Raw genomic sequence first — 20,742 nt, 5'->3', positions numbered from 1 at the left:
CCTCTTCTAAACCCCGCATTGGAGATGATGGACGTAATATGCACTGACCAGGCTAGTTTTAGCGAGTACCGACAGGTGTCTTGAAGGGTGTCCCTTCCTTTTGTATAGGGAAAAAAAAGAATGATCTGGTTGACTACAAGAAGCAGGTACTTAGCTTCTACTACAATGTTTGAAAAATTTACAAATTCACAAAATCTACATAATAATTTTTGTGTTTGATATCAGCAGTTTGTAGAATTCTTTAAAAAAATAAATTTTTTGATGAGATTAATATTTTACTAGAATTTTTTTGGAGAAAAAAATCCAATCACTTTGAGGTTTGAATTATTAAAATAAAATTTACCTCATATAAAATGTGGTAATAATTTACAAAATAATAGGCGTTATTAACCTTGAGGAAGGAGAATTATGATTACCTAAAGATGCCGTTAAAAGAATTATGTTTTGCACTTTGCGTCCAACAATATTCAAATTTGATTACATACTCTATAATATACATACTCATACACACACATAATATATTAACAGGTTGTAATTATGAAATAAAAAAAAAGTATATATAATTTTTCACTTGCATTTAGTTGCATTAAAAATATCCCTTTTTCATTTAATGCCAATAAATTTAGCTTACATTCATTGCACCTATCCTGTTACCGAAGCATTTGATTAGTTCAAGAACTTGATTCTCCATTATGTTTGGATTTGAAAGTTTAAACATGTTAAAAATATGAAAGTCAAATACTATTCATTAATTGGCAATAAATTGTCCTTTCTTTAGTACTTTATATATATGTTGTGCCTCTCATTACCATTCACATTTCAGCAGTGATGATGAACAAAACAATGGCTAAGCGTTCTTCAATTATTTTCTTCACATGTATTGTAATTCTCTGAATATGCGATGCTTCTTCTGATGTCGAACACAGGAAAACTTATGTAGTATACATGGGATCACTTCCTGAGGAATCATCGTACTCTCCGATTTCTCATCATCTGGGAATGCTTGAACAAGTTACTGGAGAAACCGATGCAGCAAGTTCATTACTGATTCGAAGCTACAAGAGAAGTTTCAATGGGTTCGCTGCAAAGCTCACAGAAGAGCAAAGAGAAAAGATTGCTCGAATGGAAGGAGTGGTATCTGTTTTTCCAAACACAGTACTTCACGCTCATGAAACCAGATCGTGGGACTTCATTGGTTTGGTTGAGTCAGTCAAGCGAAACGTTTCAGGTGAAAGTGATGTCATAATCGGATTTCTTGACACTGGAATCTGGCCTGAATCCGAGAGTTTTACAGATAAAGGTTTTGCTCCTCCTCCCAAAAAATGGAAAGGTACCAATTAATACTCATCAAAAACTACTTCAATATTTGAGAATATTTTGAGTCATGATTTTTCTTACTAGTCGCATTATGTGTTGCATTTAGGAACTTGTGCTGGTGGGAAAAACTTCACATGTAATAACAAAATCATAGGAGCTCGATTCTACAGAGGAGACTCTGCTAGAGATGATGTCGGCCATGGATCTCACACGGCCTCAATAGCAGCTGGAAACAACGTTAATGGCGCGAGCTTTTATGGTATAGCAGAAGGCACTGCAAGAGGAGGGGTCCCATCTGCGAGAATTGCTGTATACAAAACCTGCGATAATGAAGGTGACATTTTCGACAAATTACATAATTTGTGTGAATTAGTTAATTAGCCCTTATAAACGTTTAGGACATTAGCCTTTAATATTGTTATGTGACAACATTAATGTGTGTAGAGGCTCCCATTAAACTTATTTCACAGGATTAAAGACGATAACTTATTTCACCAAAAAAAAACTATACTACCTCCGGTTCTTAATATAAGAATTCGTTTGAATTTTATTGTTTCTAAATATAAGATCTCAATTTACTTTGTTTCTCATATTTATCTATTTTTTTTCAAGGTAGTCCTTATTTTAGCCAATATACTTGATTAGTAAGGATATTTTAGAAAAAATAACATCTACTTATTACAAATACCTAGCATAGCTAATTTTCTTAATCTATTCAAATTAGTAAACTAGCTCTCATATTAAAGATCGGAGGAAGCAGTTTAAAAAAACCAACATATATTTATGACAAATAACCAACTTAATTAATTTTTTAATATCTTTAAATCAGTTATCTGGCTTTTATATTAAGGATCAATTATGTTTAGTAAATTAGATTTCAATATTGTTATGTAACAACATTAATGTTTGTAGGGTGCAGTAGTGCGGGAATCTTGGCTGCTTTCGATGATGCCATAGCAGATGGAGCTGACATACTTTCGCTTTCACTTGGAGGGATGTTTCCTCCTGACGATTTATACGATGATGGTGGCATCTCGATCGGTTCCTTCCATGCTATGGCCAAAGGGCTACTCACAGTGCAGTCTGCAGGAAACGAAGGGCCTGATCCAAACTCAGTGACAAGTGTTGCGCCATGGATCCTCTCAGTTGCAGCAAGCACCACAGATCGCCAAGTCATTGACAAGCTTGTTCTTGGCAATGGAACAACCTTAGTGCATGGGAGATTCAGTGAATGCTTTTGATCCAAAAGGGACCATATATCCCATAGCCAAATGTAAGGATCGAATCTATTCCGACGTTTGCGAGTGTCTGAAAAGTGAGATCCAAGGAAAGATAGTGTTATGCAACACTCGTATAGACATTAAGGCTCATGAAGCTGGTGCAGTTGGAGCGATTGTAAAGGATAGTGGTGTAAGCAATGGACCAACTGGGGTGACTTTATTTCCTTATCTCACGTTATCTCCAATAGACTATAATGTTGTTGCGTCATATTCAAGATCATTATCAAATCCAGAGGCTGAGATAATGAAGAGTGAGAGTATTGTGGATGATAATGCTCCGAGAGTAGCTAAGTTTTCTTCACGTGGGCCAAGCATAGCAGTCCCAGAAATCCTAAAACCAGATATAACTGCACCAGGAGTGAATATCTTAGCAGCATATTCTCCTTTGGCTTCACCATCAGGTAACTCTCTATTACACACACACACACACACACACATTTGTTTCCAGTTCATTATCTGTTAACAGCTGCGGCCAATAAGTAATATATATAGGCTAATAACTAATATGTGTGTGTGGGTATGTGCGCCCGCGTCTTATATGTTCTTTGCTTTTCAAAATTCCCATGTCACATCTTGTTTTCTTATTTTACTTCAAGATGTTATTTTCTTTCCGAACTTTCTCTTAGAAAAAGTATAACATTCATGAAAACTTCTCTTAGAATTTCTCTTGATTTTTCTCTCATTTTAAGCTTTTTTTTTTTTTTTTTGCAACTCTTTGAGCTTGGGACAACTAATACCCTAAAATTATGTAGTTTTGATTTAACTTTTCTGAAAATTGTGAAAAAAATGCATCATTATTTTTTGGTTGTAAGATATTAATGTCTTTTATTTTAGGAAAAATGGTCAAAAAATACTGCTGGAATCGAAAAATTGCATATAGGGACCGGTTTACAAAAATTATTGTTAAAACTCATACTATAGTTGTCAAAATCCATACTAATATTGTCATGGGCTCTTATTTGTAATTTTTCTATTTCGGTAGTCTTTTTTTAACCATTTTCCCTTTATTTTATGTAGAAGGAAACAATTTAAAAAAAAAGGGGCAATAGAGGCTCTATGCTCAAACTTTCATAGAAAAACTAAGGAAAAAGTTTTGCTCAAATTTCTTATATCTATTATGTCAAGTTTTCTAATTATATATGGTCATATGTCATATTTTTTTATGTGTATTTATAATATTTTTTGCCATTACATGTGTATTTATAATTAAATGCTATTAAATGTTAATATTTCAAAAATAGGACACATAATTATGTATGATCGAAGAATTTGACATTATAGATATAAGAAACTTAATGTAAGTATTATCTTAAAAGTAAATAAGAGAACAAGTTGAGAGGAATTCATTTAAAAAAAAGAAATAAAAAAACAAAAATCAAGATTTTTTAACTATAAAAAATTTTGATAAGAAAAGTATGTTTTGCTTGTATTGTTGTTTACATTTTTACCTAATTAATTATATATTTAGGTTTGAGTTGTTAGGCAAGTATAATTATGACAAATTGCTTATTCAGGTCATGATGATTTAGACCCTAGAAGGGTTAAGTACAATATCATCTCAGGAACCTCTATGGCTTGCCCTCATGCATCTGGAATATAGCTGCATATGTGAAAAGTTTTCATCCAAATTGGTCTCCGGCAGCCATCAAATCTGCGATTATGACAACAGCTAAACTTATAAATGGTCCTAAAGATCACTTTTCTTATGGATTAGGACATGTTAATCCCATGCAAGCTGTTGATCCTGGACTTGTTCATGACCTTTCAAAACAAGATTACCTAGAACTTCTCTGCAATCTTGGTTATAACACTTCAATCATCAAACGAATATCTGGTGATCAAAGTGTCACATGTCCCAAATCTCCTGCTAGATCCTTGATAAGAAATACGAACTTTCCTTCAATACTAATAGAAGAACAATCCATGAAACCATTTGATGTTGAGATTAATCGAACAGTCACAAATGTTGGATTTGCTAACTCAGAGTACAATGTATCTGTACAGTCAACTTCAGGAGTCAACATTACAGTAGAACCTAAGGTGTTGTCCTTCAAGTCTTTGAGTGACAAACAATTTTTGTTGTAAGAATTGTGGGAGGGAAATTACCAGCAGGCTCAGTGTTGTTCGCATCACTTTTATGGTCAGACGGCACTCATAATGTTAAGAGTCCTATTATTCTGAACATTTTGAAGTCGACTAGAGGTTAATATACTGGAAATTTTGCTAGTAAAATAATGATTTTTGATAGTGCATATTAATATATAGAGGACATCTTGTTTGGTTCGAGAAATTATATATGTTGTGCCTTATTCATAGTATTCTCATTTTGTATTCCCTTACATGGATAATTGATGGTTATATATTTCCTGGATTACTAAAGCTTAAAACCATAAAGAGTTTTTCTAGCATATGTGGCTTTTTTAATTACACTTAATTATATTTAAAAAAATTATTCACACGTTGCATATTTAATGAAGAAATCACTAAAAATATCCAAACAATCAAAATAGACTTTACCTTCTATAAAATACGTTAATAATTTATAAAACATTATGCGTTATTAATCCTGGTGGAAAGGAATATGATTGCTATTTTTTTTTTCCAGCGCAAAGGAATATGATTACTTGAACGACTCCATCGGTATAAATGTAAAATATATCTTTAAGAGGGCTATACCTTGTTTAATAGAAATTTTGCACATCAATATACGATTTTACCTTCCAATTTTAGCCTTGTTATTAATTAAAGTTTAGTGATTTATAAGCTCATTGAACTCCGTCTCCATCATTTAAGTTGGGAGTAAACTTGGAAAAAATTTATTCTCTTTGGTCCTTCTTATAAGCTTCATATAACTAATTCACGGATAACAAAAAATTAGTTAAAATTAGTTAAAAATAATAAATATGTTATAAATATATTTTTATTTCTAAATATGTCCTTATAATAATGAGAAAAAGAATAAAGAAAATGTGTGGGAAAATGTGATAAAAGATAGATAATCAAGGGTAACATTGGAAAATATGTACTAAATGATAAGACAAATCCAAATTAAGCTTACAAATAGACCATACCTCTTCTCAAATTTGAAGCTTATAAATAAGACTGGAGGAGTATTAATTTAGGACAAATTTAATGCTTTAACTTCTATTTCTTGGTATATGCAAATTAGCTGAGAATGCCCTAAAATAAGGACAAGAGGGAGTATCTTATTTGTGGTTTACTTTTCAAAATTCTAGGTCACGCACTAGTGCTCCTTTTTCTTCAATTTTCTCTCATGTAAAGCTTTTCTTGGAATCATATTTTCGGGTTTGGAACTTATAGTGCTCCTTTTAATACCTCCACCTTTCAATTTTTTTCGTTGTATTTTTTTTATCATTATATTCTACATAAAGTAGGAGACATTTTGATATCTTATGACAATTATATACAGTAATTTTCTTTGAAAAATCATAAAATACACTGTTTTATCACTATAAGATGTTTATGTCTTAAGGTGATTAATTAGATACATTCTCTCTTCCGGCTTCACCATCAGGTAACAATATAATATATATATATATATATATATATGTATGTCTCTCTTTGTATAAGTTGACATTTGTTTTCACTTCATTAATTATCAGCTAACAATTGTGATTAGGTAATAACTTGGTTGCGCTTTACTTGTCAAAATTCTACTCCTTTGGTCCGATTTATAAAGCACTTCTAATATGTTTCACACAGATCAAAGAAAACCTTAAACTGTATTAACTCTTCATTAAAATATAGCAACTTTCCAACTTTACTTCTATTTAATATATACATCTTTCAAAAGAAATAATTATCTATACTATAATAAATGAAGGATAATGTAGTACATTCATAATAAAAATTTAATGAAGTTACTTACAAATATAACTAAAAAAAAACTTCTCTTTCTGCCCTATAAATAGGACCAGAGGAGTATGTCACATTCTCTTGGAATTTCCCTCAAATTTTCTGTCATGCAAAGCTTTTCTTGGAATTTTTCGGGTTTGGAATTTCTAATACCCCTTCTAATAATGCCTCAACTTCTCAATTTTTTCATTATGTAAGAGATATTTTGATATTTTATGGTGATCATATTTATAGTAGTTTTCTTTGAAAAATTATTAAAAAAACATAATAGGTCTCTCATTTGACGTACAAACTGGTAATTAAAAGAAATGAGAAAAAAACAATTGGGAAGTTAAGACATTATAAAGAGTATAATAAAATTTTGGGGCATTATAAGGACATTAGAGATCTAATCTCATGCCCGATTTTTTTCCCCTAGAAAAAGCAAATGAGAAAAATTTTCATCCTGATTGTTCTCCGGCAACCATCAAATCTGCGATTATAAGAACAGCTAAACCTATGAATGGTACTAAAGATCAACAAGTTGGTGATAATGACTTTGCTTATGGGTCAGGACATGTTAATCCTTTGCCATCTATCAATCTTGGACTTGTTTATGATCTTTCTAATACCTCGAAGTCCTCTGCAATCTTGGTTATAACACTTCAGTCATCAAAAAAATCTCTGGTGAGTGGTGATCAGAATGTCACATGTCCCAAATCTCGTGATAGATCCTTGATAAGAAATACAAACTTTCCTTCGATATTAGCAGAAGTGCTATCTATGAAACCTTTTGATGTTAAGATTAATCGGATAGTTGCAAATGTTGGATTTGTTAACTCAAAAGTACGAGGTAACTGTACAGTCAACTCAAGGAATCAACATTACAGTGGAACCTAAGGTGTTGTCCTTCAAGTCTTTGAGTGAGAAGCAATCTTTTGTTGTGAGAACTGTGGGTGGGAAATTACCAGAAGAAACAGTGTTGTCCTCATCACTCGTATGGTCAGATGGCACTCATGATTTTAGGAGCTCTATTATTGTGAATGTTTTGAACTCGACCAGAAGTTAATATATATACTGGAAATTTGACTAGCAAAATAATGATTTTTGTTATTGAATATTAATACACGACATTTTGTTTTGTTTGAGGAATCTTTCAATGTTTTGCTCGAAGTCGACTAGATGGCACTCGTTTTTTTTTTGGACAACCTTGCTTTTAGAAACTTATCTAGTTGGTTTTATATGCTTTTTTTTGGACAACTTTGCTTTTAGAAACTTATCTACTTGGTTTTATATACTTCAAGTGCTTGCTTCCAATCAAATCAAGAAGACATGTGGATTTTTTTAATTATACTGAGTGATATAAAAAAAATTATTTACATGTCGATGAAAACAAAACACTCCTCGGGTCCTTAATATAAGACCCAATTATTGAGTTAGTTTTGGTCCTAAATATAAGACTCATTTTTCATATTTATTAATTTTCTTTTAATTACTCTTATGGATACTCCCTCAACCATAATCGAGTAGAAGAGGGAAAGGGGGTATTAAGAAAGATGATTATGATGTTTTAGAAAAAACGTGTCATATTTCTTATAATTAATTAACTTACCTAACTTTCTTAATCTAATCAAATTAGTTAAATGTGTTTTATATTAAAGACCGGAGAAGTATATACGACTTGATGTGTTCAGGGTGATTTTAACTAGAACTCAATGCTTTTCTTTCTATTAAATATAATAATAATTATTATTGTGGGATTTCATATAGTGATTTGATTGATTATAAATTCTTATTTATGCATCTATATGTATTATCAAACATACAGGAATGTTATTCATCAGGCGAATTGTGTGCTTGGTTTTAGAGATTTCATACCATGCAAGTTCAGTTTATCTATTTAATAGTCATTCTAAAATTTTCAACACTCCCCTTCATGTGCGTGCATGTATATACTCCTCTGGTCTTATTTATAGGACAAAGAGAGAAAATATTTTTTTTGTTTTATTTATAGGACATTAAAAGAAATTTTTTGTATGGATGTACAATTTTACCTTTCATTTATTATTGTGTTGACTATGTTTACATAAAGTATAATATATATTAAATGGGGATAAAGTTAAAAAGTTGTTGAATTTTAAATGAGAGTTAATGAGGTTTAAAGTTTTTTTTAATCTGTACGAAACATGTTGAAAGTGCCAGAAGAGTACATAATACTGCCAATTGCTTCCTTTCATTCTTCACTACCTTCAACAATAATGGCCAAACAAAATTCCATACCTCTCCTCTATTTATTTTTGAACTATAAAATACTTTAGGGTATTAGATGCATACGAAAAAATATTTTTAGAGTGCTAAATAAATCATAAAATACTTGAGGTTAATAGACGTATCTGACGAAATACTTCAGAGTGTTAGATGCAACTTAACCCTTCATTTAGTGCAAATAAATTTAACTTACATTCATTGCACCTATCCTAGAAGCATTTAATTCAAGAACTTGATTCTTCGTTACTACTCTATTACTGTTTATAAGTCACTTGTACCTAAAGCCTGCAATCTAACAATGTATTAAATTGATAATTTTTTTTTTCACATTTACCCTTATTAAAGAAAGGATATTAAACATATATTTTATATTTTCTCTTACCAATTTACTTTATTTCTCTCTACATTTATTCAGTAAACATGGGTGAAAATGAAAAAAGCTTATTAATTACTCCAGAGGTTATTTACTTTATGTTACAAATATATGAAAGTCAAATACTATTCATTAACTGGCAATAAATTGTCCTTCCCTTTTCTACTTCATATATATACACATATATGTGTGTGTGTGTGTTGTGCCCTCTGTACCATATAAAAATTCAGACAGGTTATTAGTGTCTCTATATAAATAAGAACAAATCGTCCTAAACAGGTTCTTTTATAGTTAATGGATGCAAATATAAAATTTGGTACTAAAATTTTAGATAGGCTACTAATATATCTCTATGAATAACAAGGAAAAAAAAATCAGACCAGACTGGCCAGTTCGACTAGAAAACCGGTGAACCAATCTCCAGTCCGGTCCGGATGAGCTGCTTGACCGGGGAACCATCGAACTGGGAAAAAACCGGTCCAACCGGTCATAACCGGATTGAACCGGGTATTTCCCGGTTGGCCGGTTGGCCTTTTTTTTTTTTTTTGCCTGTCAGCACCTCAAAACGCTGTCGTTTTATTTATTAAAGAACAAAAAAATTTCTCTTCTTCGGTGGTTTGGTTACCTTCTGCTCGCGAGTCGGCCATTCCCATTTTCCCTCCCCTAAAGACTGAACCTGGCGGCAGTTCACGCGACTCCCTCCCTCAAACCGAAATCAGTCCCTACTCCCTAGCGTCACCGACGGCACTACAGTCTCCGGCGGAGGTCATTGTTCCGCAGAGCTCCAAAATCGCAGTTGTAGCTAGTCTGATCTCCCTCAACGTCCTCGTAGTCTGCGGCAGATCTGAAACCGAAAATCCCTGAATTGGATTCAAGGGAGGAAAATCATGAAGCCTAACGCTCACGGTCGCTCACTGGTTAGATTGCTCTTAGCAACATATAATATGCTCTGCTCCACATTTCTTGTTGCTGTCACAGGAGAAACAAGAGTCGCGCCTTCAAGATAAATTCGCTCACGTCTGTTGCTGCCAAGATAATTCTCCACTGTCCGTTCGTGCTATCTATATAATGGACCTCGCTAATTCTTCTCTTTCTTGAATCCAAAATTAACATATCTCATTCAATATAACACACTCCTCCAATCTTTAATATAATGTATATTTAATTAATTCGACTAGATTAAAAAAATTAAGTAAGTTAGTTAAATATAAAAAGTAAGTTAGTTAAATATGAATTAAATTATATTATTTTAATATGACCGGTCCGACCCCGGTTCGATCTCGGTTCGACCAGTAACCCTTAACCCACTGTCTTGACCAGTTTAATGTCTGGTCCGGTTTTTTGTTCCTTGATTGAATAACAAAAAGTCATCCCTAAAAAATTCTTTTATATATATGATCAAAAAGTACCTAACAGGAGGGAAAGGGTCATGTAGGCAAGAAAAGTTCAGAGAAATTGAAATTTAAAAAAAAAAACAAGACATAACATAATTTTTTCAATTGCATTTAATGACAATAAAAATAATATTTTCTTTTATCTCCATTCAATGCAATTAAATTTAGCCTACATTCATGGCACCTGTCCTGTTACCATGATTAACTACCATTCTGGCCTTAAATGTAATTGTGGAGAAAAGTTTTGGTCATAAATATAAGTCATTTATAGTATAATTAAAAAATTTTTAATTTTACTATTATTTAATTGTTATTGTAAAGAGAAAAAAGAGAGAAGTATAAGAAAGGTTTGTAAATATAAAGAGAGAATAAGGGTAAAATGGGAAAAATTTTGTCAATTTAATGCATTCCTTAATACAAATAACTTATATTAAAGACCAGAGTGGTATACTTTAAAATAAATTCAAGAATTTGGATTCTTCATATGTTGGGATTGAAAGTTTACAAAGGTCAGATTTGTTACATATATGTGTGTGTAAATCAAATGCAATTCATTAGCAATAAATTGTCCTCCCTTTTCTACTTTAATTTATATGTATGTAGTGCCCCTCAATACCATTCGCATTCCTGCAGTGAAACAAAACAATGGCTGAGCGTTCTTCAATTATTTTATTCGCGTGTATAGTAATTCCCTTAATATGCGATGCTTATCCTGATGTTGAACACATGAAAACTTACATAGTCTACATGGGATCACTTCCTCAGGAATCATCGTACTCTCCGACTTCTCATCATTTGAGAATGCTTCAACAAGTTACTGGAGAAACTGATGATGCCGCAAGTTCATTACTGATTCGAAGCTACAAGAGAAGTTTCAATGGGTTCGCTGCAAAGCTTACAGAAGAGCAAAGAGAAAAGATTGCTCAAATGGAAGAAGTGGTATCCGTTTTTCCATACACAGTACTTCACACTCATACAACCAGATTGTGGGACTTCGTTGGTTTGGTCGAAAAAACCAAACGTAACGTGTCTGCTGAAAGTGACGTCATAATCGGATTTCTTGACACTGGAATTTGGCCTGAATCAGAGAGTTTTACAGATCAAGGTTTTGGTCCTCCTCCAAAAAAATGGAAAGGTATTAGTAATATCCTTAATAAAACACATAATGAGGATGCTTTGGAAGTCATGATTTCTCTTACTATTTGCATTATTCTATGTTGCATCTTAGGAACATGCGCTGGTGGGAAAAACTTCACACGCAACAACAAAGTCATAGGAGTTCGATTCTACAAGGAAGACTCTGCAAGAGACAATGCCGGGCATGGATCTCATACGGCCTCAAAAGCAGCAGGAAACAACGTTAATGGCACAAGCTTTTATGGTATGGCAGAAGGCACTGCGAGAGGAGGGGTTCCATTTGCTAGAATTGCTGTATACAAAGTCTGCGATGCTCAAGGTAATATTGTGGGTGGTGCGATAATAATCTTGATATCATTTGTATCTTATTATTATTTTTTAAACTACTCATATAATTAGATTTCCCAATGATGTGCAAGTTATAGTTGTTAATATACTCCAATACAAATAATTAAGAAAAGTATTTTAAGAAAATTAGTATACTCTTTTATAAATAATTTATCTTATTTTAATTTCTTAATCCATTTGAATTATATTAGTTAATTAGTTCTTATAAGTTTTAACAGTTTGAGGATGAGAATTAACGGATAATTCAGATCCTCTCATTTTTCTTTTCCTTAGAATCCCATCCCCACTCATAGATTAAAAAAAATGGATGCTGGCAGATTTATTGTTTTATAAAGCTATTCTTCTAAAGATAATTAAATAAATTTAAATTGTTAAAATTTGACGTACACAATTTATAGTATTATAGTACTGGGTAGGAAACAAATCGAGAAAATTTGATTTATAAAATTTACAACAATAGTTTTGTAAAACAATGAATCCGAACCCTCTATTTATTGATATATGAGGGGCGAGAAGAGATTCCACGAAAAAAAGGATAAGGAGGAAAAGGAAAGAATCTCGTTTCAAGATGGATCGTACCACTCATGAGAACTTTCACATGCCATTAGGCTCTAAATCCATTGACAACTAACTCCTATATCTATGTCCAGGACACTATAAATTTCAATATTGTCATGTAACAACGTTAACTTGTGTTAGGGTACTGCGATAGTGCTGGAATCTTGGGTGCATTTGACGATGCCATTGCAGATGGAGTTGACATACTCTCGCTTTCACTTGGAGGGGAGCTTCCTCCAAAACATTTGTACGATGATGATGGTATCTCGATTGGTTCCTTTCATGCTATGGCCAAAGGGATACTCACAATGCAATCTGCAGGAAACGAAGGGCCTTATCCAAAGACAGTGACTAGTGTCGCACCATGGATCCTCTCAGTTGCAGCAAGTCACACAGATCGCCAAATCATCGACAAGCTTGTCCTTGGGAATGGAACAACCTTAGTGGGAGGTTCCATAAATGCTTTTGACCCGAAAGGGACCAAATATCCCATAGCCAAGTGTAAGAATGGATCAATTTTTGCCGACATTTGTGGTTGTCTGGAAAGTGAGATCCGAGGAAAGATTGTGTTATGTAATGATCGAATAGACCCTGATGCTCACAAAGTTGGTGCAGTTGGCGCGATTATAAATGATCGCATATATGTACCAGATGGTGTGTGTGAATTTCCTTATCTCATATTATCTAAAAAAGACTATGATGTTGTTGAAACATACTCAAAATCAGCAAATCCAGAAGCTGAGATAATGAAGAGTGAGAGCATTGTGGATAAAACTGCCCCAAGGTAGCTAAGTTCTCTTCACGAGGGCCAAGCATAGCAGTCCCACAGATCCTAAAACCAGACATAACTGCACGAGGAGTGTATATCTTAGCAGCATATTCTCCTCTGGCTTCACCATCAGGTAACATAGTGTGTGTCTATATGTGTGTGTGTGTGTGTGTGTGTATAATGTCTCTCTTGTATAAGTTCACATTTGTTTTCACTTTATTAATTATCTATCAGATAACAATATAATTATGATTAATTGAAAAGTTTTTCTTGAAATTTTTTGGGTTTAGAACTTCTAAGGCTTCTTGTAATGCCCCAACCTCTCATTTTTTTTCCCTTCATTATATGCCTCTCATTTGACGTGCAAACTAGCAAAAAGAAAAAAAAAAAATTGGGAGGTTGGGACATTATAAATGGTACTAGAAGGATTTGGGGTGTTAGAAGTATGTACGAATTATTCATAAAAAACGCAAATAAGAGAATGATTTGAAAAGCAAAAATTTACGGAAAAAACACAGAATATGTACAACAAATGGCGAGAAAAGTTTTTGGAATAATTTGAGAGAAATTTTTTTAAAAAAAGGATCAATTGTTGAAAAGAAATAACAAAAACCAAGAATGTTCAAAACCATAGAAAATTTTGGTAAGAAAATTATGTTTTTCTTATATAGTTGCGTACATTTTACCTAATTAATTATATTTAGGTTTGAGTTTATATGCAAATTGCTTCTTCAGGTAGTGACACTCGAGAAGTGTTAAGTACAACATTATCTCAGGAACCTCTATGGCATGTCCTCATGTATCTGGAATAGCAGCGTATGTGAAAATTTTTCATCCAAATTGGTCTTCAGCAGCCATCAAATCTGCGATTATGACGACAGCTAAATCTATGAATGGTCCTAAAGATTATTTTGCTTATGGATCAGGACATGTTAATCCTGCGCAAGCTATTGATCCTGGACTTGTTTATGATCTTTCAAAACAAGATTACCTAGAACTTCTCTGCAGTCTTGGTTATAACACTTCAATCATCAAAAAATTCTCTGGTGATCATAAGGTTACATGTCCCAGATCTCCTGATAGATCCTTGATAAGAAATACAAACTTTCCTTCGATGTTAGCAGAAGTGAAATCTATGAAACCTTTTGATGTTAAAATTAATCGAACAGTCACAAATGTTGGATTGGTCAACTCAAAGTACGAGGTAACTGTACAATCAACTCAAGGAGTCAACATTACAGTGAAACCTAAGGTGTTGTCCTTCAAGCCTTTGAGGGAGAAACAATCATTTGTTGTGAGAATTGTGGGAGGGAAATTACCAGCAGACACAGTGTTGTTCTCATCAATTGTATGGTCAGATGGCACTCATAATGTTATGAGTCCTATTGTTGCGAGTGTTTTGAAGTGGATTAAAGGTTAATATATACTGGAAGCTTGACTAGTAAAATAATGATTTTTGGTATTAAATATTAATATAATATATGACAATTTGTTTTGTTTGAGGGATCTTTCGATGTTTTGTTTGAAGTCGACTAAATGGCACTCATTCTTTTTAACAACTTTGCTTCTTGAAGTGCAGCTACTTAGTTTTATTCAGGGAGAATTGCAATCAAATCCAAGTAAGAATTATAAATATTAAAAAATTTTAGTAATAACTAAACAGCCTATAATAATAAGTTTTATTGTAGGAGATAACAATTTTTAACTTATCATTGAAATTTTTTGGTAATTATTTTTGAGAAAATATATATGCAGGTCCTTATAGTTTAACTGCCTTTTGAATTAGGTCCCTGAACTTTATTTTCTTTTTATTGAGTCCTTGTATTTTAAACCGATAGAGGCATCCATTCCTAAGTTTAAAACCGTTACTGAAGCACTATCTGTATATAACTCCGTTTATATTTGAATGAGGTGGCAAATGACTATATGCCTAGCTAGGTGGATATAAGTAAGTCCAGTTAGGCTGTGACTGAACTCCTCTCTTGCTATCATAGAATAGAAAAGAAAGAAAGCAGGAAGAAGAAGATGAACAAGCAAACACCAGGAAGAACGATTGAGCTAGCCAAGACCGGACCATCTGTGAGGAGTGAACAAGCAAAAGCAGGACCAATTCTGAATAACAGAATCTGACCTTCTTTCTTTTTTATGAATCCCATCATTTGATGTGCGATCTTGAAAAGTTTGAGGTTTTATGATTACGAATCCCATTGTCTTGTTCATCATATGATGACAAGGAACACTAATTTAATTAGAAGACCCTAAAACAATTCAGTCAAGTGATATTATTAAAGAATAGATAACCATGAAATGGTGCATTATTATCTTAAATTAAATACCACGCCATTGATTGATGATTAATATTGCCTTGTATATTTCTCAACTCAATGCAATTAGCCAGTAGCATATACCAACAGAGTGAGGCATGGCTTAGTTTGTCAGACCAGTTGCTTTTGTAGAATAAGCCATCAATAATTTGATCATTCAAGGAGTAGTTGATGAAAGAGTTGTAGTGGACGAAGAAGATTCGACCAACTCTAGTTTGAGCGTTGGAGAACCAAGCAAATAGAGCCGCAACAATGATATGAGAAGGTGAGAGCATGTTCGAGCTCGAAGACTTGAAGAACCACCCTACATGACGTTGCTCGGAGACCTTCTCTTCATCTTCCCGCTTGAAGAACCTCCTCCGTGTTGAACTCGAACCCCTTGCTTAACTCAACATATGCCAGCCTAGCCTTAGAGGAGTCCAGTCGTGGCCTAGTGAGAAGCCACGTGTGGATAATCATCTGCCACCTCACCCAGAGTAAACGGTGTTATAACTTCCACTTGTTTAAGATAGATGGCTTTAACTGTGTGTAAAAAATAAATTTAATTTAAAAAAAAAGTTTAAGAACATGATTCAAAATTGAATGAAACTATAAGGAGCCGCATATATATTTTTTTATTTTCTTTTTTTGGGATCTCATTGTAATTGTTCCTTTATTTATATCCTTTAAATGCTTGCTTTCAATCAAATCAAGAAGACGTGTACCAACAAATTATTGGTTGATATGATAAGCGGCCTCATCTGCATAAAGAGGAGAATATAAGTTCGAATATTAGGAAACGCACTTATTGGGAGGACTTTAACCTTAACATTCCTGACCCCATAAAGATTAGTCTCAAGTCGAAAGTGACTTAAGCATACTCTAAGTCATAGTAAAAAAAAGGGTTAAGGTACAATTTTAACAACAAAGTTTATACTAAGGGGCACTGGGCACCATAAAGTTTACTTGGATGTAAAAATATACGTGAAGTTGTTAAAAGGAGGCACCTGGCACCATGCCATTAATGTCTGTTAGTTTAGTTTACCATTAGAGGGGTCCATGAAGTTAGTTTTAGTGTGTATTTTTAACAACAAAGTTTATATCAAGAGGTATTAGGCACTATGAAGTTTACAGGGTGCAAAAAATATACATGAACTTTTTAAAAGAAAAAAATAACAAAATTCTCTAACTCCCATAAACGTCCCTTGATTTTATTTTTATAGGTCCTGCTAAATATCACGTTTTCTCTCAACTCATTCCTACTTCCTCTTCTCCTTAATATAATGGACATTTTTTTGGGGGGGGTTAAAAAGTAAAACAAATACTTAAATATAGCATAGAGTATATGATCGCTCTAAAATATTTATATGCATCATTAGATTATATATTAGTTCATAAGCTAAGTAAATTAATTTGGAAAAAAGTGATAAATATAATATTTTAAAGTAATTTATTTAATTTTTTAACCTTCTCAAATTAATCCAATGCATCCTATATTAAGGATTGGAGATGGTATTTGGATGCAAGCAATGAACCTCATATCTTAGAAGGAAAAGACGTTGTTATGTGTAAATACATATAAAAGACTTGGAGGTTGAGAAAACGACATGATAATATGCGTGTTGACTATTATGAGAGAAAGATGAATTGACTTAGAAGTGAAAATTGGTGAAGAGAAAATATGACATTTGGTGGGACTAAAAAAAATAAAATTAATAGATGTTTATGGGAGTTGAAGAATTTTGTTATTTTTTTCCTTTTAGAAAGTTCATGCATATTTTTGCATCCAAGGAAACTTCATGGTGCCTAGTTCCCTTTAATGTAAACTTTGTTGTTAAAAATATATTTTAAAACTGATTTTATTGGTCCGTTTAACAGTAAACTAACTGACATTAATAGTGTAGTGCCAAATGTCCTTTTTTGACAATTTCATTTTTATTTTTACACTCAAATAAACTTTATGGTGCCCAATACCCTTTAGGGTAAAATTTGTTGTTAAAATTGTACTTTAACCCTTGAAAATCAAGAACACGTGTGGATTTTTAAAATTATACTGAATGGCAAGAAAAACTATTTACATGTTGTGGATTTAATAAAAAAAAGACAAAAATTTCAGTAATTTGACTTTTTTGTTGGGAAAAAAAATAGTCATTTACATGTCAATGAAACAAAAACGTCCACGTTTAATTGTTTCCAAAACTAACACGCCCTACTTGTCACAATACGTTCAATATAATGTTGAGTCATCCATAATTACAATCAAAATAAATAAGATTTGATCTCTTCAGGTTGATTTTAGCTAGAGTTCAATGTTTTTCTTTCTATTAAATAATATTAATAATTATGGGATTTCTTGTCATGATTTGATAATAAATTTTTATTCATGCACCTATCTGTAATATTAAACATACATACAGGAACGTTGTTGATCATCAGGCGAATTGTGTACTTGATTTCAGAGATTTCATACCAAGTTCAGTTTATCTATTTAGCATTTATTCTAAAATTTTCAACCCTCCCCTTTATATATGTGCGTTTGTGTATATATAATATTGCCAATTGCTTCCTTTCGTTCACTGCCTTCGACAATGGACAAGCAAAATTCCATACCTTTCATTTGTTTCTCTTTCATTCTCCTTGTACTTACATTGATTCCATTACGATGTGGTGCTAGTGACGGTGGTGGTGGTGATGATAGGAAAACATACATCGTCTACTTGGGATCACTTCCTATGGAATTATCTTCTTATTCCTCCTTAACCTCACACCACCTTAGTATTCTCCGAAAAGCTACTAATAATGGCGTTGACGACCTCAATAACGATGTCACGGACTCCTTGATTCGAAGCTATGCTAAAAGCTTCAACGGGTTTGCAGCAAAACTCAGCAGTGATCAAAGGGACAAGATGGCTGAGATGGAAGAGGTTGTCTCAGTGTTTGAAAGCAGAACATATCAAACCCAGACAACAAGATCATGGGACTTCCTCGGATTCACCGAGAAAGCGGCAAGACAAAGAAACTCGTCATCTGCAGAAAGTGATGTCATAGTCGGAGTAATTGACAACGGAATATGGCCAGAATCTGAGAGTTTCAGCGACGCAGGCCTCAGCCCTGTCCCTAAGAAATGGAAAGGTACTTGTTCTGGGGGGAAGAACTTCACCTGCAACAACAAGATCATCGGAGCTCGGGTTTATCCCAAGGATCGTGATTCTGCTAGAGACAGAAACGGCCATGGAACCCACACTGCCTCCACAATAGCTGGGAATATAGTTCCTGATGTCAGCTTTTATGGAATAGCGAATGGTGTGTGTGTGTGTGTGTGTGTCTGTACATATAATTAACTTCATATCTCTATCTTTTTAATTATAAAACTATGTGATCGAAGAAGAGTTTATAATTAATCTGGGGTGAGTCTTTGAACTGAGCAGGAACAGCAAGAGGAGGGTTTCCATCTGCAAGAATCGCTGCATATGTAGCTTGTGAATTTGACGGACTTGTTTGCAAAGGAGAAGATATCTTGGCCGCTTTTGATGACGCCATTTCAGATGGCGTCGACATAATTTCAGCGTCCTTAGGGCTTTCCGACATCCTTGATTTTCTCAGTGACGTAATAGCCATTGGATCTTTCCACGCCATGAAGAGTGGAATCCTCACCGTCCATTCCGCCGGCAACAACGGCCCTGAGATCGTCACAGTTGCAAGTGTTGCACCTTGGATCCTAACCGTTGGTGCAAGTACCACAGATCGCAAAATCATCGACAAGGTTGTTCTTGGGAATGACAAGATTCTAACTGGGTTCTCTATAAATGGTTTTAAGTCAAATGGCTCAAAGTTTCCTATAGCTAACACTACATGTCTTGAAGAAAAAGACACTGTCAAAGGTAAGATTGTGTTATGTCAAGCTCTGCCTGCTGTAGGAGACAACCTTCAGGAACTCGGTATTGTGGGTGTGATCGAAAATTCACGTTATTCATATCCTGGTTTTTCTGATGTGGTTACTCTACCTTCACTGAAAATTCCCGACGAGGATTTTGAAAGTGTTGTGTCTTATACAAATTCAAGTGAAAGCCCTAAAGCTGAGATATTGAAGAGTGAGATTTCCGAAGACAAATCCGCCCCTATAACAGCTCCGTTCTCTTCACGTGGGCCAAATTTAGTAGTGGCAGAGATTGTGAAACCAGATATAAGTGCTCCAGGAGTAGAGATTTTGGCTGCATATTCACCGTTTGGGCCAGTTTCGAGCAGTCCAGAAGACAAAAGATCTGTGAGATACATTTTTCTATCAGGAACCTCCATGGCTTGCCCTCACGTTTCTGGAATATCTGCGTATTTAAAGGCTCTTCACCCAGATTGGTCACCGGCAGCCATTAAATCTGCTATTTTAACCACAGCAAAACCCATGAAGAAAGTTGATTATTGGGATTTCGTTGGAGAGTTTGAACATGGATCAGGGCTTTTAAATCCATTACAGGCTAGTAACCCTGGGTTGATTTATGACATATCAAAGGATGATTACGTGGCAATGCTGTGTAACCTTGGGTTTAACACTTCACAAATTAAGCAGATTTCTGGACAAAGTAGCCCTTGTCCTGGAACTTCTAGCAGAGATTTGGTGAAAAATCTGAATTATCCTTCATTGGCGGCTAAAGTTGAGCCTTTGAAGTCATTTAAGGTTGAATTCAAAAGGACAGTGACAAATGTTGGATTTGCCAACTCAACGTATAAAGCAAGTCTTTCAGCAAGTTTAAATATGACTTTGACAGTGAAACCTGAAGTTCTGTCGTTCAAATCATTGAATGAGAAGAAATCTTTTGTGGTCAACGTTAGCGGAAAAGAACTTTCAGATTATGAAGCAATCTCTTCATCGTTGGTTTGGTCAGACGGCACCCATGTTGTGAGAAGTCCAATTGTTGTAATGACGCGCAATACTCCTTAATTTAGGACCCTCGAATCTTTTCTCATTGATATGTCGTTTAATATTGTATGTCCTTCTCTGATATATGAGACTAGAAAGATGAATCTAAAAAAAATAAAATCCGGTTCCTTTTCTTCAATAATATATTGAATTTTATGACACTAGAGATCATATCATCAAGAATTAGGGCTCATTTAGAATGGTTCGTAAACAAATTTTCAATCG

General features: G+C 33.8%; 2 protein-coding genes and 1 pseudogene across 2 annotated transcripts; all 3 read left to right on the top strand.

Annotated features, from left to right (window-relative positions):
- The first annotated feature begins 843 nt into the window (after positions 1-843).
- Positions 844-7,521, top strand: LOC114760182 (subtilisin-like protease SBT4.4). The gene is given in 7 exon segments (XM_028949450.1): positions 844-1,330; positions 1,424-1,651; positions 2,230-2,534; positions 2,536-2,998; positions 4,112-4,191; positions 4,194-4,589; positions 7,306-7,521. Coding segments are annotated over 7 exon segments (2,073 nt in total). The 5' UTR covers positions 844-945.
- Positions 7,522-11,213: 3,692 nt separating this feature from the next.
- On the top strand, positions 11,214-14,719 carry LOC114760181 (subtilisin-like protease SBT4.3; annotated as a pseudogene).
- Positions 14,720-18,190: 3,471 nt separating this feature from the next.
- Positions 18,191-20,538, top strand: LOC114760180 (subtilisin-like protease SBT4.3). Its single transcript, XM_028949449.1, has 2 exons — positions 18,191-18,905; positions 19,031-20,538. Exons 1-2 carry the CDS (start codon positions 18,191-18,193, stop codon positions 20,536-20,538), a joined length of 2,223 nt encoding a protein of 740 aa, XP_028805282.1.
- The last annotated feature ends 204 nt before the right edge of the window (positions 20,539-20,742 follow it).

This window comes from Neltuma alba, unplaced genomic scaffold (assembly GCF_004799145.2).
Source record: "Neltuma alba isolate B1F8T4 unplaced genomic scaffold, ASM479914v2 tig00010944_pilon, whole genome shotgun sequence".
Lineage (NCBI taxonomy): Eukaryota > Viridiplantae > Streptophyta > Magnoliopsida > Fabales > Fabaceae > Neltuma > Neltuma alba.
The sequence above is the reverse complement of the archived record's forward strand: the minus strand, read 5'-3'. Positions and strand labels throughout refer to the sequence as shown.